General features: G+C 41.0%; 1 protein-coding gene across 1 annotated transcript; it reads left to right on the forward strand.

The window, feature by feature from the left end:
• Window positions 1-292: 292 nt before the first annotated feature.
• Window positions 293-25,002, forward strand: BDKRB2 (bradykinin receptor B2). The gene is made up of 2 exons (XM_064459993.1): window positions 293-378; window positions 22,086-25,002. Exon 2 carries the CDS (start codon window positions 22,088-22,090, stop codon window positions 23,222-23,224), a length of 1,137 nt encoding a protein of 378 aa, XP_064316063.1. The 5' UTR covers window positions 293-378; window positions 22,086-22,087; the 3' UTR covers window positions 23,225-25,002.
• Window positions 25,003-25,483: the final 481 nt, after the last annotated feature.

Consider the following 25,483-nt stretch of genomic DNA (forward strand, 5'->3'; position numbering starts at 1 on the left):
AAAATCCAGATCAGGTTTGTACGTATGTCTGCACACATGCTCACACACAATTCTGGAAGCTGCTGTGCAAACCCATAACTTTCATACGCATACCGTGGCACATCAATATTTTAGCTGGATTTGTGTTGCATACCACCCACATTCAAATATCAGCGGTCTTATACTGGATACAGTAGTCAAACGTTGCTTTTAGAATATAGTATGGGAGAAAATCCAGGAATATGATGTCATCAACAGAGGGATTAGTCTGTTCTGTTCAGGGCGGGGCAGAAAACCAGAAGTTACACTCATTCATACAACAGAAGGAGCTTGGCTGTTCCCAGAGACGTGTTGCACTTCACTCATTTGTACCTGCTCAGCGGTGAATTTGCAGTCAAGGTATGTGTTTCTGCTTCTCTTTAATATGAAGAGCTCTCATTTAAATTCAGTGTGATTTGCTGCTTTTTGGGAACCACTTCTTCAGTTCTTAATATGTTTCTGGTTCAGTGACAAAAAAAAGCTGATGTTATTAGTGTTTCAGGAACATGGAAGAGAAAACATTGTTAATGGGATTTTGTAACTTGTCAGGTTTTGCAGAGCTGTAACATTTACAGAAAAATGCTTTATTGTAAAGTACCCAACCTATCAAAGGCACAGGGCTTTTCACCTGCCACAGATACTATCCAGTGTATGGGCTACTGGAGGGTAAGTGCTTCTTCTATCCAGAAGGCTTTTCATGTCTCTAATCACACCATGGGCACCCATTCTTTCATCTCACAAAAGAAACAGAAAGTGCAAGCAGATACCTTTGTTTTCAGCTGAGAAATTACCTACAAAATAGTAGGAAGAAACCAGACACAATTTCTTTCTGTACATGCTGAAGGTTTTCTCTTCATTTATTATTTTGACTGTAAGCTTTGTGGGCAAGAAGTGTGTATGTGTGTCTACCTTACACTGCTAACCTGTCTCGTCTGCACTGGTTGAATGGCAAAGACTAAACCTTTAAAGCTATTTCTTATGTTACGAAGAACAAAAGTTTTGGATCACCTTTGAGCAATATTATCAGTTTCTTTCAAACATATGTATCCAAATAAAAATGCAGTAGGAGCATGATGTATAAGATGTTGATAGAAACAAAGAAAAGCTTAGAACTAGGGTTGTGATTAGGATCATATAACAAAAAGGCTAAAGGTTGAAATATATGCTACACTTTTAGCTATTCATTTTCCACTACTCAGAACCTTTAGCAGCCGTCTTTGCCTAACAAGAACAAAATAGCCATAAACCCATAAGAGTTCAAATAATTTGTCATTGATTTAACATACTGTATATAATGTTATAGATGTCATGTTCTAAGATAAGAGTATTTTTATCTTGAACAGCAGTACATATTTTCTTAAAGAAGCTAGAAGAAAGCAAACTAGGAAAAAACCGATCTATTTTTACAACAGAGTCTCTAAGATTGAAGTGTCAGGATATTGAGTAATATCAGTCATATGATTTTATCCCATCTGCTGTTGTCTGAGAATGTGCAATCTTTAAGAAAAAAAAATGAAGAGAAGCATCTTTGCACTTCAGGATCATTCAAAGACTTCCAAGTAGATTTGTCTTGTTTTCAATGTGCATAGTGAAAACACAAAGAGAAAGGATAAATGTATGGAAGTTAATAAAGACTTTGGAATAGCCAGAGGACAGACACCTCCAGAAAATCTTTGTCAGGTTTTCCACTGGGCCCCTTACATGTTAGAACAAGATTAACTGAGTTACTCAGAGTTACCTGAATATTTTGTACCAACAATCCAACAAAAATAGCTGTCTTTCCTACTGAGTTAGAGCTTCCTGAAATAAGGATCTCATCATTGCAGTGGAACACAGCTTTAAAAAATCCTCATAGTTACATAATATTTGAAGCCTTTTCTCAGACAGATAACCAGAAGGATTTGGGAGAATTTTAGCACGTTCCTTATGAAAACCCTAAAATTCACTGCTTAAGAATAGTCAGCATTTGATAGTCTGTTTTTCAGAGAAATAAGGGGGTAAAAAGCTCTTAGCAACCCAAATCCCGCTGTTCTCAAAGTCACAGTAGGAAAAAAATCATATTGAAAGTCCAGGAAAACTCACCAGAGAATAGAGCTTTGCTTTCAAAACAAATACCCTCCCGGTAACAAGTCAACAGCAAAAGTACACCTGAACTCATCAACAATCCTAATCAACATAAAACTAAATAAAACCTGAGAATAAGTGCCATTTAGCTAGAACCTCTGTTTTTCTTTAGAAGTTATACACAACCAGCCTTTTTCTATCATCACTCTTTTTTTTTTTAAAATTCCCTCTCAGTACTCCACACTTTTCAGTTTCCTCCACAATATCTAAAGGCTTATCTTCCTTCCTTCTTGCATTTAGCATACTTCAAATTTTCCACATCTTGAGCTGAAAAGTTATGCCTCCGGCTGGCTGATACATAGCTGTGAACAAAGTGCCTTAAACGGTCACAAAAGCTTACTTTTGTCACTCCCCTATAACTGCAGTAACTCTGGGTGAATAGGCAGCTACTAAAGACTCACACTCTACAGTACAGTCTTTGGGTTCTGACTCATAAACCCTGCAGATGGCTGAACCAGCGCCTCCCCTCAGCTGGATGCCCCTTGCAGCAGGAATGCATGACCAGGGACAGAGGGAGGAGAGGGCATCCCTGTACTGTAACAGCTCTGAGGCAGATAGGGATAACTGCAATGAGAAAGCACAGGGAGTGAGAGCACCCCAGCAACACTTTAAATCTGAACTCTGCAGGCTGCTGTCTTCACACAGGTGAGGTTGCACCTGATGGCAGTCTCCACTGTGGGGATATATCACTTGCTTAGAAGTAATGTTAGTGTACTGGGATGGGAGCTGGGATCTGGTTGTGGTCCAGCAACTCACTGAGCAGTTAAATATTGCAGAACATGACACTAATGGGATACAGACCAGAAAAAACACAAGCAGCAAAGTAGCCTGCTGAAAGCATGCTCTCTTCAGTCTGATGATAAGCAAGTCCAAAGCATGCAGACATTGTGGCAAAGCTGCTACATCAAACTCCAGCAAAATGTTTCAGGACTCTTGATGTTCCCTGAAGGGGTAGATCTGACAGAGCTTTGCTGCTGTGCTATATTTACCTCCCCTACATGTTACTTATCAACTCAGTTTAGCAAGGTTGGGCTGGTTTTTCTGATCCCTGCAAACAAATTGAGTTATCCAGGTCTGTAGATCCACTAGTGCTGAGCTTTGTATGCTAAAGTATGCCAGCCTAGCGACCGTGCTGCAAACTAAGGCAGACTTCAGACTATGGCTAATTTGCAGAGAATGGAGCTGTCAAAATGCAGAAATCCATTTCTCCCATTCACGTTACCTGAGATTACAAGTAAGCTCCACAAAAAACTAAGGCTAGATATCTTTTGGGTATTAACAGCATTTATACATACGTGACCAGAGGCAGAACTGGCCATAGCTGTTTTTCCTCCTGCAGTGTTCCTGCATTGGCAGAGGGGAGTATGCTGCAGGTGTGTTCTTTGGGACCTGCACCCCTGTGTCTTTAGAGGTGCCCTGTGGTTTCCTATTAGCTGTTTACCTGACTAAAGGGATACTGCCCTGAAATGTCATGGAGTACAAAAGACAGGCAGCAGATTCCCCTGCAGAAGGGTGATGTGAACCCTCTGCCCACACATGTGGAGCAAAGCAATAACCAAAGCCACTTTCCTGATGTGAAGGGTAAACTGCCTAAAGATAGTGGGCAGGCCAGTAAGCTAAAAGGGTTTCATCAGGTCACCTGAGCATTTCTGCAAAAAGCAACTGTGAAGCCTTCATAAATCAAAGGTGGAACCTGATCCTTATACAAGTAAGTAGGAGGACAGAAATATTGCAGTATATGTTGCTAGGCTTTAGCTCAGGTCTGTATGCACCACTCATCTCCTTCTCCAGCAGTCTTTCCCTATAACAAGCTATATTCTATACTCTGTGTATCATATTTGGCTTCTGCTTAGCTTATAAACTCCTTGAGGCAAAGTCTGCCTCTATGCTTGCATAGCATTTGCACATTGCTTATCTCCAAAACCTCTGGTCATCAGTAAAACACAGACAGTATGGCAATGTCTGCAGAGCTGTGCTCCAGGTCCTGACTGCTGGACCCAGGCAAACAGCACAACAAGCAACCAACCAGATGAAGGGACATAAAAAGTGATACAATTAATCACACAGCTGAGATCCTCAGCTGAATTGAATACTCACAGCACCATCCACATCAGCAGAGTAACGACAGTTTATAGCAGATGAGGTCTTATAGATCTGTCAGCAGAGATGAGTGATTTTCTCACCAGTAATCTGCATACCAAATGCGGTAGGGTAGCCACATCCTTTTTCTGGCTTCCTTTTCTAGAGGGAAAGGGCTGTAAAAAGGCTTGCTTTCCTAGCTGTGAAATCAGGAGACAAGAAAGAAATCCATGCAGTGGGTGTTCCGTTAACTATCACAACATGTAAACTTTGCTGAGCTTGGAGCTCAAAGCTGAGCTTCAGCCAGTGAATCTCACAACCAGCCTAGTGTCATCAGGTTATTTATTGTAAAGGTCTCATCTTAATCTGTGATATCGGAGCTCAAAGATGGATTTCTTATTTCTTTATTTCTTTAGACTGAGTCATCTAAATCAAACCCTCCAGACACTGTGTTTGTACTCTAGAGAGCCCTCCCAAATACTCCTCATGCAGGTTCTCACTTTACCTGTTCCAGACTAGCTCACACATGGCAGTTCTCCTTGGCATCACCCAGAAAGTTTTGATGTTCCTGATCCTCCCAGTGCTGGGCACTGGAAACACGCAAACCACTTTCTTCCAGAGTAACCAGCAAAACAGCAGGCAAATGGTTTGTGGCACTAAAGGTGACCAGAAAATGTTTGCTTTGTGGAAATTCTGTCTCCTCTCTCTATATATACACACATAGACATATATATAGACACACAGATGTATACATCTATATAGACAAACATAAATATTTGTTAGCATCTTGTCAGAGTAGAAAAATATATGTTCCTCTACATGATCATGTTATACACACAGTCCTCTCCTACCAATTACTAGGGGACAATCCTACAAGGATCCTCCACCACTTCCTTCCTGGTTTCCACATTTTTACTTGATGCACAAAGATCAACAAATATTTTCAGACATTTCTGATGTACCCATCTGTTAGAATCGAGACTGTTGCATTTGCTTATTTCTTCTCCTTTGCTAGAGTAAGGATTTTATTTTTCTTCTAGTTAGTGCCAAAATTCCAAATCATGAGTATCTGGGATTATCCCTCATGGGCAAACAAACAAGCAAAACCAGTTATCTTCCCTTTGTTTTCACTTTGTGTAGAGATTTCCAGTAAGTAACAAAGTCAAGTGATGGAAACAATGGACTAACCTTTTACAAGAACAAGGGCACCAGTTTAAAACTTAAGATCTTTCTAAACAGCTCTGTCTTTTTTTTTTTTTTTTTTTGATGAGTTTGTCATGGTTTAACCCCAGCCAGCAACTAAGTCCCACACAGCTGCTCTCTCACTCCTACCCAGTGGGATGGGGGAGAGAATCAGAAGGGTAGGAGTGAGAAAACTCGTGGGATGAGATAAAGGCAGTTTAATAGGTAAAGCAAAAGCCACACCTGCAAGCAAAACAAAACAAAACAAGGAATTCAGTCACTCCCTCCCATGGGCAGGCAGGTGTTCAGCCATCCCCAGGAAAGCAGGGCTCCATCACACATAACAGTCACTTTGGAAGACAAACACCATCACCCAAAATGTCCCCCCCTTCCTCCTCCTTCCCCCAGCTTTATCTGCTGAGCATGATGTCATACGGTATGGAATATCCCTTGGGTCAGTTGGGGCCAGCTGTCCCGGCCGTGTCCCCTCCCAACTTCTCGTGCACCCCCAGCCACTCGCTGGTGGGGTGGGGTGAGAAGCAGGAAAGGCCTTGACTCTGTGTCAGCACTGCTCAGCAATAACAAAAACATCCCTGAATTACCAACACTGTTTTCAGCACAAATCCAAAACATGGGCCCATACCAGCTACTATGAAGAAAATTAACTGTATCTCAGCCAAAACCAGCACAGAGTTGCAAGTTCATTTTCGAAGCAATACTATTCCAACCTGGTTAAATAGTCATAATGAATCAGACATGAATGCAATCAATGAAAGGCTGGGATATTGTTCACAGAAGATTTTAATTTGTAACGTAAGTTTTTTTTTAAAAGCAGCATGTACAGGCACGTTGCACAAGACAACTATGCTCTCACCTTCTGCTTACATCATTCTGCTAAGAATCTTTTTTTTTTAATTAAAGGGTCACCTTTATAGCCAAGAAATTCCATCCAGCTGGCACAGCAACAGGGACATTTCCCAGAAACAGAAGGAAGGAGAAATAACAAAGCGGAGTCAGTTTTGTGTAGGTGTTTCCTGCAACGTTATGGAAACATTAATCTTTTTTTGAAATATAAGAAGACAGCAACTTGGTTTTTTCCACAATAGACGTAGTCTACAAGTTGACATTTGAATCATGATTACAGCTCATAACTGTACAGTATAAGATATCTGGAGTTTCATTCTGTTACACTTTGCATCATGTATCACCATAGACAGGTTTAACGTATAAATAATTTCTCCTGTATATTTGTGTCATTTTTAAGGGTTAAATAGAATATATTAATAAGGTTTGACTTAGGATAAATGAATTCTGATCAAAGATGGTTAAAAAATTGAGGAAAGATTTGACTTCAAATACCAGAATCAAACTATTTCAAATTTGGTACTATTTTGAAGCTAGGTAAAATAAGGATCCAAACTGTGTAAACTATGTAGGTTTTATAAGATTTTAAATGAAAACCCCAGATAAAACACAATTTTGGTGTATACCTGACTCAGGCAGGAATCCTTATTCATTATTTGTTTTGGAACCCTTTTTCCTTTTGGAAAACTAAACCCCTCTTTTTCCCTTCTTTCCATCCTTCCATCCTTCCTTCCCAGCAACACCATTTCTCCTCCTCCATCCTTCTTTCCTTCCTAGCAGCAGCATTTCTCCTCTGTTTGTTTTCCTTAGCAATGTTATGTTCTCTTCCAGAACTCACATCCGCTCATTTCCTCTTCACTTGTTCCTGCCCTGACATCCTGCCACAAGCCTTTTCTGCCTGCTGCAGAAAACTGTCGCGTGCAATACCACATAATGCTTTATGTTCTACAGCGATTGCAAAAGTGATGGTACATAAGTTCAAAGGTGACATGATTAACTTAAATGAGAACATTTTTCAAAATTAACAAAGCTGGTTAGAAGGCAAAATTTCTGTTTCACAGAAAAATGGGGAAGGGCAGAAAGAAGAAGTGAAATTCCCATCTGGAATTAAAGAATCTTGATATTTATAATGAAAGCAAGATCCCAAACCACAGACACATGCATTACACACACAGGAGAAATCTGCCTGGAAATGGGTAGCACAGATTAGGGATTTTGAACAAGGCATCCTCCTTAAACAAGTGCCTGGGGGATAAAATGTAGTGAGTTGGGCTCTTTCATCCTCTCATTTTTGGAGCTCCACTTTGTAAAGATAATAAACTATTTAGTTGGCCAGACAGAGCCAGAGTGAATCTGAGTCTCCTGCTAAGCTGTCAGCAGTCAGGATGTCTCCTCCTTTGTTCAAGATCAGAATTGACATCTTTAAAATATTTTCTGTTAAATTCCCCAGATCTTTTGTGAAAAATCTTTCTTTTAAAATCCGTTCCTCCAGAAATTTTCTGGTTTCATAGTCATTTTAATAGGAAAAGAGATTTCCCTTCCTCCAACATTTAGTAAAATATCTTGTACATAGCTGTAGTAATATGTGAGTGTAAGATACCAGCAAGTGTGATCCATTAACTGTTATCACTGTGCAGCCAGGAAAAGATCTCCAACCTTGTGTCAGGATGCAGAGTCACCCTGTGACAACCCAACACCATGTGACTGGTCAGTCTTTGAAGGGTATTTGGGTTACATTAACTTTTGGTACAATGGTTCTCTGAAGGAGCTATGGCATAACTAAGGGAATCTGTCTCTAAATTCTCACCATGTTCTTTTTTGTCAGCTCACACATTCTGGAAAGAGCAGATAGAATATCTTCTTGCTGAACACCAGTGCTCAAAACCCATTGCTCTGCATGGAATGAAAAACAAATTGTCTGCAGCAGATTCCAGCAAGGCTCTGACATCTCCTATTGCTAACAAAGAGATGACAATAAATTAACACACGGTTTCACTTCAGAACACTGTCAAAGCATGAAAAGGCAAAAATAAAATCATAATCCAAACACTGGCTGTTGTAAATCGGTGTTGTAAATCACACCACTTCTCAGCTGGAGCAGTGTCCTGAATCTTTCAGACCTCTCAGCGTTGAAAGCCAAATATGCATGTTTGTACAACTTAGTTAATCACCAAATCCCTATCAGCATGTATTTGAATACTTAGTTCTTCCAATAGAAATTAAGTGTATTCCCACTGAAGAATTATTGTCATTAGAGTTCCCCTGGGTTTTCAGCAGAAAACCAGACTACATTTGGATATATATCCAGTTTTATCTGCTGTGACTGTCAAGGTAATTGCAACGCAGTCTGAAATTCACTACAGTTACTTACATACACACACCATTTCCAAAACGTACATCTAGTTTTGAGCTTTCCACTGCAGTATACTGATTGTGATTTTTGACCATGATATCTGACAATTGGCCTCTTTCCAACTGCAAATGCTTCATGTAATGTCTAACTCAGGAGCAGAAATATGAAAATAATACAAAATGACTGCCCAAGCTGCTCATGCAACAGAATAGCAGGACGTTTGACCTAGGAAGGGCAAGGCAAAATTACTTTCTGAAGTTTATCATTTCAGAAGTGAAGCATGTTCCAGATTAGACTTCTCCTTGAAAAGGGAACTCACCAGTGCTTGCACTGCCATTCTGCTTTTAGGACAGTATGAAAATAAAAAATAAAACAAACAAAAAAAAAGAAAACAAACAAAACCCTCCACCAATTCCTTTAGTAAAAACAACCTACTATTTATAGAATCATAGAATCATTAACGTTGGAAAAGACCTCCAGGATCATCAAGTCCAACTGTCAACCCAACACCACCATGCTTCCTAAACCATGCCCTGAATGCCACGTCTACACATCTTATAAATACCTCCAGGGATAATGACTTCTCCTGGGCAGCCTGTTCCAATGCCTGACCACTCTCTCAGTAAAGAAATTCTTCCTAATATCCAATCTAAACCTCCCCTGGTGCAGCTTGAGGCCATTGCCTCTCATCCTATCACTTGTTACTAGGGAGAAGAGTCCAACCCCCACCTCGCTACTACCTCCTTTCAGGTAGTTGTAAAGAGTGATAAGGTCTCCCCTCAGACTCCTCTTTGCCAGACTAAACAACCCCAGCTCCCTCAACCTCTCCTCATAAGACCTGCTCTCCAGACCCTTCACCAGCTTCGTTGCCCTTCTCTGGACACACTCCAGCACCTCAATGTCCTTCCTGTACTGAGGGGCCCAAAACTGAACACAGTACTCGAAGTGCGGCCTCACCAGTGCCGAGTACAAGGTCACGATCACCTCCCTACTCCTGCTGGCCACACTACTCCTGATACAAGCCAGGATGCCGTTGGCCTTCTCGGCCACCTGAGCACACTGCTGGCTCATGTTCAGCTGGCTGTCAACCAACACCCCCAGGTCCTTTTCCTCCAGGCAGCTCTCCAGCCACTCCTCCCCAAACCTGTAGCGTTGCATGGGGTTGTTGTGACCCAAGTGCAGGACCCAGCACTTGGCCTTGTTGAATCTCATACCGTTGGCTCCGGCTCAGCGATCCAGCCTGTCCAGGTCCCTCTGTAAGGCCTTCCTGCCCTCCAGCAGATCGACACTTCCACCCAACTTGGTGTCATCTGCAAACTTACTGAGGTTGCACTCCATCCCCTCATCCAGATCATCAATGAAGGTATTGAACAGGACCAGTCCCAGCACTGAGCCCTGGGGAACACCACTCATGACTGGCCACCAACTGGATTTGACTCCATTCACCACCACTCTCTGGGCCTGGCCATCCAGGCAGTTTTTAACCCAGTGCAGAGTGCACTTGTCCAAGCTGTGAGCCGCCAGCTTCTCTAGGAGAATGCTGTGGGACACAGTGTCAAAGTCTTACTGAAGTCCAGGTAGACAACATCTACAGCCTTTCCCTCACCCACTAGGTGGGTCACCCTGTCATAGAAGGAGATCAGGCTGGTCAGGCAAGCCCTGTCTTTCCTAAACCCATGCTGGCTGGGCCTGATCCCCTGGCTGTCCTGCACTTCCCTGGTGAGTTCACTCAACATGAACCGCTCCATAACCTTCCCCAGCACTGAGGTCAGGCTGACAGGCCTGTAGTACCCTGGATCCTCCATCTGGCCGTTTTTGTAGATGGGTGTCACATTGGCAAGCCTCCAGTCATCTGGGACCTCCTCTGTTAACCAGAACTGCTGATAAATGGTGGAGAGTGGCTGGGCAAGCTCCTCTGCCAGCTTCAGTATTATGTCATGCTTGTATAGCCTTCCATGACACAAATCAGTGATGCTGGGATCATTCACTGGAATAGTCCATGAGAAAAGCCAGGCTTTTCAGAAGGTTGAAATTTGAGTTTATAGTTTAATGTAGCTTTTGAGATAGGTCTACAGCTGTTGTCAGAGGTTCTAAATTAAACTGAGATTTAGGAAGCCCATGTAGTGGAGATGCTAACTTGAACAACCTGGATAAATAACACTTCCTCCGAGTTCCATCTCCTTTCAATTGAACATTATATAGTTAATCATACCTTCTAGCCTATTCTGTTTTCAGATCCCAATGTGCTGTTTGAAAACTGCACCGTTACCCAGTAAAGCTGTGAGTATATCCCTTTGGTGAAAGGCATTAAAAGAACACAAGGAATTATTACTAATTTATAGGGACGACAGATTCTGCCTCTGATGCACTCTGCACTAAGGCCTCCCCTGCTTGCGCAGAGCCATCAGCATGCGGCTCAGCAATAGAAAAATTAGTAGCGACTGAAACATTTCCAGCTGCTGGTGGGGATGACTATTTGTAGTTGCAAATATGTTTTGCAGACATAATATGACAGTTCACAACATCTTTTATTTTTCTGCAAAATGCATCAGAGACTTAATCAACTCCAGAGTAAAATAATTGGTTACCTGTATGATAAGAAATGATGAAAGAAGCAGCTGCCAAAGAAATACCTATTAGACTTTGGGAAAGCAACCAGTCACCTACACATACTATGAGCTTCCAATCATTGGAGACAGTTGGGCTTTTCTCAAAGGCCATACCTGTGAAAGCTGGGGGTGAAAATGTGCAAGAAAGGCTGCATTATTGCAAATACCCTTGACAACAGTGTAAACAATAGCGATTGGAAGCACTGGAGATGGCAAATGTCTGCCTTTTTTTTCTAAATGGCTGCTACAATGTCTCAAGGTGCTAGAAGCAAAGTGCTTTCAGGGCACAGAGCCGGTTCGTTTGAAATGCAAATATGTCCATTAAGTATTTAATGCACAAAGGGAGCAGTACTGGTAAATAGTATTTGGCCATTAGACCTTCACATTTTGCCTAGTCATGAGAACTTAGAGCTGCTACACAGGGAAAAGAGCAGTATTTCAATTGCTAAGAGAAGGGAGTGACTAAATCGAGCTGAAGAGGTCTGGTAGGAGTAATGCAACAAACAGCAAAGCTTTAGAGGACATTCATGTGCGTATCAGTGAGGGAGCCTTAAGTGGAGCTTTGTGTGCTGTTGAACAGCTCCTCTGTGCCTCCGCTACAGCAGGGAGAATAAAGAAGCATCACCTTGGGGAACAGAAGTGCTTCATGACTTAGAGTTTTTTCCTTTTATTATTCCACTTCTGTTCCTCTATTAATATTGTCCAGTGCTTTCTGCAGGATGTTCCCATTGTTCTCTGTAATGAAGATCATGCAATTTATGTTATTAGCGTGCTTCGTCAGCGCTCTCCTATCTTACATATTGAGATCAGCCCTGTAACTATTATTAGTTGAACCCCAAGACCATTTCTGAGAACCTACTCAAGCAACAGTTCCTCCAGCCCACCTCTCAAAAACTGTCATCAGCCAGTTGAAAATTCATGTATTTCTTTTGCAGTTTAGCTGTTTTCAGCAGTAGTTCTGATCTATCCGGGTTTCAGGAAAAGTTGTTTTCTGAAGCAGGAAATTCTCACTTTAACAAAGAAATACAATCTGACTGCATTTTATGATTTAACACCAGCCAGCAACTGAGCACCACAAAGCTGCTCGCTCACCCTCCCAGCTCCTCCCCCACAGTGGGATGGGGGAGAGAATTGGAAGGGCTAAAGTGAGAAAAACTCATGGGTTGAGATATGAACAGTTTAAAAATTGAAATAAAATATAATAATAATAGTAATGATGATAATAATAGTAATGATGACAATAATAATAATAAATTGTAGTAAAAAGGAAAACAACAAAAAAGAGACAGAGGAACAAAACCCAGGAAAAACAAGTAATGCAACTACTCACCACCCTCTGACTGACACACAACCCATCCCCAAGCAGCAATCGCTGCCCCCCAGTCAGCTCCCCACAGTTTATATACTGAGCATGGCATCGTGTAGTATGGAATACCTCTTTGAACATCAAACGGTATGGAACATCCCTTTGGCCAGTTCGGGTCAGCCGTCCTGGCTGTGCCCCCACCCAGCTTCTTCTGCACCAACAGAGCATGGGAAGCTGAAGAGTCCTTGATTTAGTATGAGCATTACTTAGCAACAACTAAATCATCAGTGTGCTATCAACATCATTCTCATGCTAAATCCAAAACACAGCAACATAGCAGCTATTAGGAAGAAAATTAACTCTATCCCAGATGAATCCAGGACTCTGTGCAAGCTGGTCTTGATAAAATCACTAGCATTTTATTTTTTTATCAATGGATACAGGTTACCTTAGCTATTCACTGGGCTCAGGGTATTGCCTGCCACTTCATAGATGCATTGTGCTATTTGATACCATTAGACCTGCCAGTTCACATGACATTAGACTCCTGCAATGGATATTAAATGGGTCTTACAACATTAGCACATTAAGCTCTTTGAATTTTGCAGTGGAGACGGAGTACAGCAATCCCTTGTCAGACAACAGAGAATTCCCATGGAGCCCACAGTGCTTAGGGGAGGGGATACAATCTCCTTTTACCCTACTCCAATCTGGCAAATATACACATCACATCACAAAAGTCAGGAAGTTTATAGTCTCTCATTTTTCCTCGTACCTCAGGTAAACTGTGTGAGTTGTGATCATTCAGCTCTGTAGACAGACACCATGAGTGCTGCAGGAGGTTAAGGGAGATGCAACATTTCAACGCAGGGACAAGGCTTAAGCTTTCCCAGCCATCGCTGCCACCTCACAGGGAGCCCTGTGTGGTTCCTGGTGCCAAAGCATGTTACTCTCACTCCAAACAGCATTTTTGCTGCTTCTCTCCCTGTACAAATCTGCAGTGAGGCTCGATCCCATCCATCACTATTTGCAAGACAGTGCAACAGGGGAGATATTGCCAAGCTAGGCAGTGAGCCAGCTAGGCACAGGAATAAATTATGTTAATAGACAATCATTTTCTCAGCAACAGATCCAACGTTGAGTGCAAATTCTGCAAAGTTGAAAAATGTGAGCAAACTATTATCTGAATATTGCCCCTGTTGGCAGGAGGCCTTTCATCTAATGATAAAAACTATTGAGCTTTGTGAGTCTAAGCAAATAAGACCAAGCTTTGGGTTTATTTTGCGCATACTACAAACCTGTGTATAATCATTCTTTACTTATTTATACCTAGCAATAATCAGGGTCCCAGACAACACTGTTTCCATCAGGCACATTTCGCTTCCCCTCCACCTGTGTGACTTGCAAATTTGCTCCTGACCTACATCTGCCATCTTCATCTCTCCATTTTCTTCAGCATCTCCTCTGTCTGTGCCTTTACGAAAGGGACCCACTGAGCCTGAAAGCTGGGCTGAGTGGGAATCTTAAACCAGTACATTCAGGGATGTATCCTACCCTGGTATTATTTAAAATACCTGTAAGGTGAAGTAACAGCATTCCTGCTTATGTTATTGCTGTAAGCTAGCGCTTGCCCTCAAAGGCACCAAAGAACTTGAGAAAGGGAAGGGAAAATCTTGATGCCACTTGCAAAGTTTGAGCCTCTACCCCTTACCTTACTAAGAAATAACTACAAAACATAATTTTGGACCAATTATAAAGATCAAGTAAACAAAATCCAAAACCAGAAGTCAGACATGGCAGCAAATGGACCCTAAGCTCAACAATACACTCAGAGCTTTCCGAAAGTAAATGCTGTTGACAAAGCCCAAGATACCTGTGTGAAAAAACAGGCTGACCCAATAACATATACATGGGAAAACACAAAGTGCTGATAAGACACAATGTAAGAAGTGTGATAAACACACGTATAGGCATAATAGGGCTCACCCTATCTCCAAAAGAGCAGACACAGTCTGTGAGTCTCCTAGCCCAAACCTGAACCCTAGACACACGCTGAGTCTTGGACCCTGACGACCAACCACAGTTCCCATGAAAAAGTTCTCAAGGAACAACTCATTTGGGTGACCATTCATTTCTGCAGTACTTCTGCAGTCCCACTCCTATTGTAGGTTCTAGATTTCTCTCTCTCCTAACCTAACACTAACCTAAATGCTAGTTGTTGGCTGAGCTTTGGACAATGAGCACTCATGGTTAACCTTACCTGTACTCACATGGGGAATGCCAAAAAGAACAGAAAATACCCTGCCAGCCTTGCAGAGTGAGTTTGTTGTCAGTTTTCCCCCTTTTGAATATTTTCTTTCTCAGTTGTCAAAACATTTTGAGCAAACACACTACAGTACACACAGGAAAAAAAAAGAATCCACAGTGACTTGAGTGCATTGTGTGAGAGTAATGTGCCTTCCTTTAAGATAATCAGAAAGTTATCTCCTTGGTTCAGGGGGACACAAAGTTACCCAAGGACTCCTGACACCAGGTTCTGGAGCAGAGTGGCATTAAGTCTAAGGGGGGCACGAATGGGGTGTCCATGAAGATTGAGGTCCTGGACATTTAAAGATTGAGGATACTTGAGAACGGCAGCAAATAATTCAGTATTCATGAGGAGAAAGAGGAGGAGTTGTGAGATTGACATTATAAACTTTGCAATTGATTATATTTTCTGAAGATGGAAGAATCAGATTCGTGTCCCTGCTCCAAGAATTATTTATTTATATTCATTTGAAATAGCTTCATAAAGAGAAATAGTCTCAATCAAATTATTCAATAAGCTGGGAATGGAGAAAAAAATAACTCAGTAAAAATGAACAACTTAAAACTTTCTCAGAGGTGTTTGAACAGCAGAAACTGAAATGTGGGCTGTGAGGGGGAGAAAGGCAGTGATTGTCTCTGTTTTCAGATTAGTTTGTTAGTTTTTTAATTCTTCTTCTTTCTCTGCTCATGAACTATAATGGTAAAAGTTGCTGAACAAGTACAGGAAGTTCTACTCTGTTTACTAATCCATCATATACAAAAGGGAAGGGAAAAGCTGCACAGAGTTAACATAATAGAAATCTCCAGGAATACAAAATGTTAAACCAGATATTCAGGTCTAAATTTAACTTAGGCATTTGTTGCTGTGAGCACATCACTATGTGCAGGTCTTGTAGGTAGCAGATTTTAAATTCTTAATGGTCCTATAGTTACAGATCTCATTTACTTTTATTGCCAAACACTTTCAAATATTAGCAGAAGGTTTATTGTGAAAAAAAAAAAACCAACTGAGGGGTATACCCTCATATTTCATTCCTTTGTCCAAACTGCACCTTGATACAATATGCCTCAAAGCAACCCTAGAACAATATTCAAGGGATTTGGCATTTTATACTATTTGTTCGCTTATACCCTTCCCTTTTTAATTTAATGAAGCTTTGAAGCAGCCTTTCTCTGCAAGAGGAATGTTCTCACCCATTGTATCACCAACCTTTCTGAGGTACTTCCTGAAACCCAGGATCTATGAAAGTTTTTCATACAAAAAGAATTACACAGCTCCAAAGAACAGCTAAGTAGGCTAACACATGCAACAAAACCACAACTAAATAGTTACAGCACTTTGTTTTCAGAAGTGCCCAATAAGTGTGCCCAAGTTCACCATCTAGCCCTTGTGCTCACCACTGACTGGGAGTAAGTCATGTAACCTCATAGTGGATCATCTGATATATTTTCACAGGAAAAAAAGATTTCTGAGGGACTGAATCACATTTGTAAATCACTGTCAGTAAAATTACTGTTAATGAACAATACAATAATCCCTGGTGGTTATAAATATTACAATAGGAATGATAGATCAGAGCTGTATGGCATTACATTTCTGACTAAATGTGTGTTTTCCCTCCTCCATACTTCAGGGAAGGAAGAGGAAATATTTCTACAAGGAGAGTGGTTAATTTAAAAAGTTATTTCGTGCTGAATATTTCTAGCTTATGTTGCCTTTGAGATAGTTATGAAAGGCTAAAATATAGATGGGTTTTAACTAAGCTTTGGGGAATACAGAGTCCTCAAAAATTTGGAAGTTGTTATGAACATGCAGATTTTTAAAAGGTCAGAAAGTCAGCAAAAATTAGTATAGAGAGGCAGGTTTGGTTTCTTCCACCTCTTATTTTACCCATAGATAATTCCTTTTTCCAGAAGAAACACAAAACAGTAAAAACAACAACCTTTTCCTCTAGCTCATCTGCTTTAGCTGTTGCCAAGGTAGCACAGATCTTTACACAGCATTCCTACTCTCCCGAAACACAAGCAGGAATTTTCTTTAAAAACAGAACTAAGCCAAGGTCCAATACATTTACTAATACATCAGACCCTTATTCATTTCAAATATGGACCCATGTCTCCTTTATTCTATTTTTCAAAGACTTAAAAATCAGAAAATTGTCTTTTAACAATTTCTTCTGGAAGAAATCAACAGCTTCTCCTTTTGAGTTCTTAAAACCTGGGCTGCTTTAACAGACCAATTTCCAGGAGACTCTTTTCCTTATCTTCCTTCACTATAATTCTGTATTTCATTTTATAGCTATAAAGTATAGTTTCACAGTCTGTATGCTCTACTAAACCCAAAGATTGCTAGTTTCACAGTAGGGTTATGCCCCCACCCTCCAACCTTAGTGCTAATATCATGGGGCAAAGTTGCCCCTGTAGTGTCTGGGAGTGGTTCATAAACTCCCAGGGTATCTTGCTTGGCTCCAGACCACACCTCTCAGAGGTACTCTATCATATACCAACCCCATGCAGACATCCTAGACATCCAGCACTTTCCAAAACATCCATATTCAAGCACCGGAATTGCCTCCCAAACACCTGGCTCCTTCTTTCTTCAAAAGCACCGAATTTTTTTATCTCCTTTATGTGCACTGAATACAGTCCCTCAGGATTTCTGTAGAAAAGAGAGGCAAAACTCCTCATTGCTATGCCAGACCTAGTTGTCAATGTAGATTTCTATTCTAATTTCCTGTGCATCCATCCTGCTCCACTGACCTAATGTCTCTGCTTGAGTCTTCCAGATGTGTGTCTCTCTCTGGGCTTTTCTTTCTTTTCTAGCCACCTAAAGACATAACTGAGGCAACATAAAGATTAGAAAGGTGGTAAATGGAGCAGTACATGCATGTTGAAACATGGCTCCAAGAGCCCTGTGTGTCACACAGCAGCCTAGATGCAAAAGACTAACTCAGCATGTTTCAGTTGCCAATGTGGACCTCTCAACTCCTGGCAGCACAGGCTCTGCTCTCCTGGTACTCAGGCTACCTTCTGCTTCCCACTAAAATCCCCAGGTAATATAAAACAACTTTCCTCCAGTACCTTCTGTGATTTGGAAAAGCCAATTCTGTGTCCCAATAGTTGGAAAAAAAAATTACTTTACTAAAACCAGTTCTCACAGTGCCTTCAACAACATGTCCATAGCTTCCTAAGGAAAGTCAGTGAGCAAGGGCACCCCAGTGAGCTAGGGCACTCACTGTTGATGCTCAGCTTTTGTTTGTTGGCCTTAATCCAAATGGAAGTTTCAGTTATTAGCACAAGAAGCACGAATTAAGGAATTTAGGATAATCCAGGTTGGAAGGGACCTCGGAAGGTCTCTAGTCCAACCTCTTGCTCAAAGCTGCGTCAGCTGTGAAATCAGACCATGCCACTCTGGGCTTTATCCAACTGGCTGTTTAAAACTACTGAGGTTGTCAAGGTTGAAATGGAGTGATTTAGTGGCTGGAGAAACTTGAAGATCCTGTTGTTTTGATCCTGGAACAGCCTCTAGTGTTAATAATAATTATTTCTTGGTTCAAATGAACTGCAACCCCCAAACCCTGTGCTGCTGTAGGGAGAGGAAGTAGAGAAATTGGGAGTGAAGTTAAGCCCAGGAAGGAGGGAAGGGTGGCAGGGAAGGTGTTTTAAGATTTAGTTTTTATTTCTCATTACCTTACCCCAGTATGATTGTTAATAAGTTAAATTAATTTCCCCAAGCTGACTCTGTTTTTCCTGTGACAGTAATTGGTGAGTGATCTCCCTGTCCTCTTCTTCACCCATGAGCCTTTTGTTATATTTTTTCTCCCCTGTCCAGCTGAGGAGGGAAGTGATAGAGAGGCTTTCGTAGGCATCTGGCTTCCAGCCAGGGTGTCCCCACCACATTCACTAAGGAGACATTCATTATTTTGGAGAGATAGAGAAAGTGTCTGAAACATTCTTAAAATTTACTGGTTTTACTGTCATCATGATTTTAATTTTTAATTTCCAATCTTGGTATAATGAATATCTAATGGGCTTTAGCACATTTGAGGTTGTAGATCAGTGGACACTTTTTGTGGCAATGTTAGCTTGAACATTTCCTGTTCTTTATTCATCGTTCACTGTCCCATTTCAACCTGCGGCTGCCCTCAGAGTTACACTGTTCACTTTCATAAGGCTTCACATTGAACCAGATTGAGGAACGTGACTGGGACAAAAATAACCTTGCAAAAGAAAATGTTATTTTAATGCAAATCAACTCCTTAATTTGTCAGAAAATTAAGGCAACAAAGAAAAGATAGAGTTATTACCTCTCAGAAGTTGAATTTTTAGAGACAGTTTGGTGTGTAAACTTGTAGCACACTGTGGAATGACAGCCATTGCTCTGCAGTTATCATTAAGGGCATTTACATCAATTACGTTAGGAAAAATGGGGAAAAAAAAGTTGTTCTGTTAAAGTAATTTCAATACCTCTGACCTTTTTTCCCCATACTTGCATTCCTTAGATCCTTTGGTCCTTAAAGAGCTTTTTGTCCCACTTCATCATATCCCGCTTCATTTCTCTCAAGAACATCCATAGCTCCCAGCATGTCCAGCTGAGTTGTGCAACATTCCAAGGCTGACCACACCCCTGGACTCTGGGTGTTATCCTTGGCTTGCTGATAATCTCATGCCTGCCTTCTGGCATGCTCTCCACAGTAGAGTACTTACAGGTCAGTCCTCGATCAGCAGAACAACCCACCAGGTTACCAGGCAATACCAAGGAGTGTTAGTGAGAGTGCCCAGCCCTCAGAGGTTTCAGGCCATGGCACTGGTGACCACCACCTCTTTGGGGTCCCTCTCCCCTGCCTGTAAACACAATCCAACAGCCCAGCAACTACAGTTTAACCTTTTCTTCCCAGTCCCTCTGCAAAGGTTCTTCATTTGCAGAATTGGGAGGATCTGGCCATTACTTAACATATCCCTGCATCAGCCGACCTCAAAAATGTGAACAAATGAAGTGGCAGAAAAATACACTGTAGGTGCAGGTGCTTTGCTATGCCTGGAAGGGCTCAAACAAAAGTAATATTTCTAACCAAAGCCTTTACATCCTACGGTAAGTTGCTTGTACCTGGAAGATTAAAAGAGAGCATAAATCAGAGTATTGGCAATGTTGCATAGCATGCACTGTGGATAGCATTTGCTTTCAGTATAGAACACCTAAATCCATATCCACTAGACCTAAAAGCTCCAGATAACCAGTGTCACCAATAGATCACTGCACGGCTGTTTACAACATGTAATGCTGTGTAATAAAGAGGCTCCACCAAGCCATTCCCCAGATGCTGGTTGAAAACATGCAGAAATTAAAAGGATACAGTGTCTCAAGATTGAGGTGGTTCTAACAATGACAAGGTTAATGAAGAGGCAGGATAGAAGATGGAGATACGTTCCTGCAGTTAGATATGGATTTGAAAAGTTGAGGTTTTGAGAGAGTGAACTTGGAGAATAAGAATATTTATGTTGTTATGTAGTTTATGCAAACACCGTCCTTTGGTCAAGTTATGAAGAACTGGAAAAGTGCATTGCTGACATTTTGTTTTGTACCCACTGGTCCATTTTTAAGCTGCCTTGTCTTTCAAGGTTCTTAGTCCCACTTGCCTCTTTTATCCAGTTGACCTGTCCTGCCTGACACCTCTGTTATAAATTTTACGGTATAGAGAGATTGTCCTCTTACTGCCTCTACTGTTCTTAGTAAAATGTGGCCTTCATCTTTGCTTTTGGTTTTCAGGCACTACAGTGCTTAATTAAAACTAAGTACACAAAATATGACCACCATTTTTCAGCAATTCTGCATCAAACAGCCAAATGTCTATATGCATAATGAGCAATGACAATTATCAAAGAAACAAATCCAGTAATCAGAGTACAAATGAGAACCCTATCCTTTCAGGAATTACAAATATGTCACCTTTTTACTGACAAGTTACCAGCTGAATCAGACAAATATCTTAATTAAAAACAAAACATACATCTGAAAACTTCCAATCAAACTGTAACGTAAGCAGTGGTATTTTAAAGACCTGGAAAAAGACAAACAGTATTTCTGTCACACAGCCCAGAGCAATGTATATATCATTCAATATACACATATCTGGAAAGCCAGTCTTGTATTTGAATAATATCTCAGCATTCATTATCTCAGAGCACAACAACGAAAACCACAGTTAACATTTTAGCAGAACTGGACTCTCAACTTCTGTTTAGATGCTGGACTCTCAACTTCTGTTTGGTCTTAGTAACATTTAAGCTCAGATCTGACATTTATGACTGTAAATAGCTCCCTGTAAGACCCCAAGTTGTTCTGACCCATAGAATATTTACACTACAGCACCTGGTTTTCAGATTGTGTTCTTGCATTCAAGTTGTCTCCCAGCAGCTTGACTGCAGGCAGGTCCTGACTTTGGCAGGACAGCCACCATCTTTGCCAAGCTGTCAACCCACACACTGCAGACATATTAAAACCAAGTTCCCTTAGAAAGATTCTACCATATATCTCCTCTGTGACTTGCTTGCAGAAAGAGATTGTAACACAGACACAGAAATACACAGATGATTCCCATGAGAAGTCATGAAAGCCTCACTGCTTGCAGACACTGATCCTGCTCCTGCAGCTTTCTCAGTGCACACTGGAGCTGCAGACTAAATGTCTGCTGTGCCAAGCACAACATATGGGAAAAAATATGGTGTTCTGAGGAGGAAACACCACTGAATTCCACCCAACTGCTTTTCAGGAGAGGGTGTAAAATGTTGAAGGACATGTGACTGGAGAAGCAGCTTAACAACGAGCAACAGGAGACTCACAAGGTACATCTGTCCTTTAGGATACTATGACTATTAATGCACAAAGATAAGAAAATAAATTAACCATCAACCTCCTCAAAGAATTGAAAAAAGACTTGCTGCAGGTTGGTTCTAGTGAAAAAAGACTGGTAAATGTTCTCTTTTGTTAACGTGTTGGCCACAATGTCTGCTGGTGGGTTTTTCCCTCTGTTTCACCCACTTAAAATTAATCTGTGCAGTCCCTAGCAATTTAGTGTGTGAAAGTCTCTGCAAGCATGCAGGGCATCTACAAGAACACAACCCAGAGGACTGTAAGCCTTTTCAAAGCTCTGCTCTTTAGGACAGTAGGAAAAGCAGGGCCAGCTTTTCATATTGTCTCTTTTGCACCAATCTCATGTCATCTTTTTCTTTTTTGTCTGCACAGATATGGTTTTCATCACAACTGAAAACGTTACACAGCTTTACAACACCACGACCACCCAGCAGATAACAGTCAGTTGCTTCTACAACAGTTCAGAAGAGTATCAGCCGAATAAATATGAATGTATTAATTCAGATGTATGGAAATGGCTACGGGATTTTCAGCCTGGATTCCTCTGGTTTATATTTATTCTGGGAGCAATAGAAAATTCCTTTGTCCTCACAGTTATGTGTTTCCACAAGAGTCGCTGCACAGTGGCCGAAATTTACCTAGCAAACATGGCACTTGCTGACCTAATGTTAGTCTGTGCTTTACCTTTCTGGGCCATTAATATTTCTAGTAAGTTTCAATGGCCCTTCGGCCTGTTCCTCTGTAAAGCTGTCAATGTAATGAGTTACATGAACTTTTATTCTAGCATTTATTTCCTGACACTTGTGAGCATCGACCGCTATCTGGCCTTGGTGAAAACCATGTCTCTTGGACGGATGCGGCAAACTGTCTGGGCCAAATGGAATAGCTTTATAGTCTGGACATGTGCATTGCTCATATGTTCACCTACAATGGTGTTCCGAAAATTACAGTATTACAAAGAATACAACATCACAGCCTGTGGTCTTGTTTATCCAGTCAGCTACTGGGAGCCTGCAAACAACTGCTTGCTGAATATCGTGGGCTTTGTGATCCCACTCTGTGTAATTACCTATTGCACTGTGCAAATCATCAAAGCTTTACGAAGCAGTGAGCTACAAAAACTGAAGTTAGTCCAGACAGAGAGGAGAGCCACCGTGCTGGTCCTTGCTGTGCTCTTGCTGTTCATCGCTTCCTGGCTTCCATTCCAGATCAGCACACTCATTGACACGATCCGTTACTTCACACCTGCTTCCAAATGTCTGGAAGAAATTAATGATGTACTGACTGACATAGCTGCATACTGTTCCTTTAGCAACAGCTGCCTGAACCCAGTCCTGTATGTAATTGTTGGGAAGCACTTCCAGAAGAAGGCTGTGGAATTCTGCAAGGACTTGCTCCCAAAGAGGTGCAGAAAATCACAGTCTGTGCAGATGGAAAACTCCCTGGACACTTTAAGAACTTCCATTTCAAGTGAATACTCAAGGAAAAAACCTGTTTTCCTGTTACCATGAGAGCACAATCTGTTCATTACAGGAAAAGAGTCTTCTAAGATATCAGTATCCACTAATATCCATCTGCTAGCGGTCTACAGAATAAACCTGTAGTAGTATTCATGACTTTTGGGAAACCAATAGTTTGATCTCAATGGAAACTCCACACAGAGACCTGCTTCTAGTGTGACTGGACATTTTTCAGGATTGAATCCTACTTTGTAGCATACTTTCATTTTCATGGCTGAATAGTATTTGATGCATGTATCATTTGAAGTGTTTGCATTTCTATGGTGTACATACACATACATACAATTTTCTGAATAGAGCCCCAGTTTAGAAGCTATTGTCAGGGTTGTGTAACTACTTATGGTACACATACAGTTTGTTAGACTAGATTTTTGATAGGAAGGGGCTTGTATTTGAGTAAGTTCTGGTAAATTAATCGCATGGGACTGTTATTCAAACGGATTTTTAGGTGTGGCCACCTTCTGGGCTTTTACTTTCTCTGTTTAGTCATCCAAAACTATTTTGATTATTTGATTGACAAGCTGTGCCTTTTTGCAACTGCTCTGCCCCTGTTAGTTACAGGTTTACATCAGCTTGTATGTGTGGAAAGTACCTGAAAAAAAGGTAAAGCAGTAGTGGAAGGAAGGCTGCAGCCAGCTGCATGAAGGTAGCTGAGTTTTCTTTGTACCAGGAGATTCTTTGCCCCTTCTGCATTGGGGTAAAAGCATTCACTTACTCCTTTTGAGTGAGCGAATGTTACTTACATTCATACCTACACTTCGGCTTGGAGACTTAGCTTTTAATATTCACAAAGCATAATTAATATTTGTAATATTTTTTAATGGAAACATAAAAGCTCAGTACAACTGGTATGATCTCACAAGTAGAAGAAACTGGGAATATGAGGGAAAGCATCGCCTAATGTTTAGAAATCTAACTGAAGCTAATAGGAGTCTTGAAAGCTCACAGTATTTGGGAGTGGCCTTTTCAGACTCTAATAATACCTACATTTTATTTGTAGAGTCAATCTAGGGATTTTAATACAAGATAGCTTTTCCCCAATTTGAATGGATTTATGAACTAAGTTGAGTTTACAGAGAAGATAAACTCATAGTGTACTGAATTGTCAGTACGCACTTTTATCTAGGAACCTAGATCAGAAACCAAGTTGGAGGTGATCTAAACATCTTCTGAAACTAACAGAGCCTTTGTTCTTTTAAAAGCACTTGAGGTTACAGCCTTAAAACCAACAAGGGAAAAGGAGTTTGGTGACATAGGTAAACTCAGGTTGATACTGCATGGTCTTTAGTCATCAGAGCTTGAATGAAGCAATGAAGTTCCATTTGAGATAGGAAATCTGTATTAAAGCCTCAAATAAATAAACCTAAAAAATTCTCTAGAAGTGTGCAGATGTGTTATAAAAAGTATGGGATTTAGGTCGGTGTAGATGATTTATAGACCTTTTTCTTTAATAATCCATTATAATCCTGTCATTAATAGTTCTGTTGTTCATTCTTTAAATTCTGCAAGATACCCATGATGAAATACTGCAAGGCTTTGTGTTATCTCCAGTGTTATCAACGCTGTGTTGTTCACGAGCATGCTGTTCACGCAACTGTTAAATAAAAGGAGCTCCATACAGAGGTTATCGAGGCAATGGGAGACATTTTTGAGTTTTCGGTACTGAGAAGTAAAATATAAAAATGTTATGGTATTAACATGACATTAATTTAAATAATGTAAATATATAGACACATTATTTTGCTATGCAGTTAGCATGTACAACAGAAAATAAACCACTTTAGGAAATGAGGTTTGCTGGCATTTTCTTTTCTAGCCCATGTCCTGTTACTCAGGAATGAGTTGTCAGAAATGCAACTGTTGCAGGTACTTTCTTTCACTTCCTGTTATATCAAAGGAAAGTGAGCTGAAACCACAGAATTTTAGCTACTTTCAAAGCTTTGGGTCAGCTTTTTCAGGGCCCATTTCTGAGCGGTGCTGATGACCTTCAGTCCCCTTGGAAGTTAAAATATGAATTAAGGCAGTTAAGGATACTGAAATCTTTTCACTAGCTTTTCTCTGCCTGCTCATAACTCAAGGTCCCATAAAACAGCAGATTTTCCTTTTCTTTGTGAGGTCCTGGGGAACACAAGAGCCTATAGGTGCTGTTGCAGGATGGACCCTCTAAAGCTTTCACTCTCTCTCCAAGCACATAGACACCAGCAGTAATGGAAAGCCCCTGCACCAGCCTCTGCAGACCACAGAATGCAT

The sequence above is a fragment of the Phalacrocorax carbo genome, chromosome 9, assembly GCF_963921805.1.
Source record: "Phalacrocorax carbo chromosome 9, bPhaCar2.1, whole genome shotgun sequence".
In the NCBI taxonomy this organism is placed as follows: Eukaryota; Metazoa; Chordata; class Aves; order Suliformes; family Phalacrocoracidae; genus Phalacrocorax; species Phalacrocorax carbo.

What these genes read in the sequence shown, in the direction of transcription:
- BDKRB2 (XM_064459993.1), top strand. Translation starts at nt 22,088, where the DNA reads ATGGTTTTCATCACAACTGAAAACGTTACACAGCTTTACAACACCACG.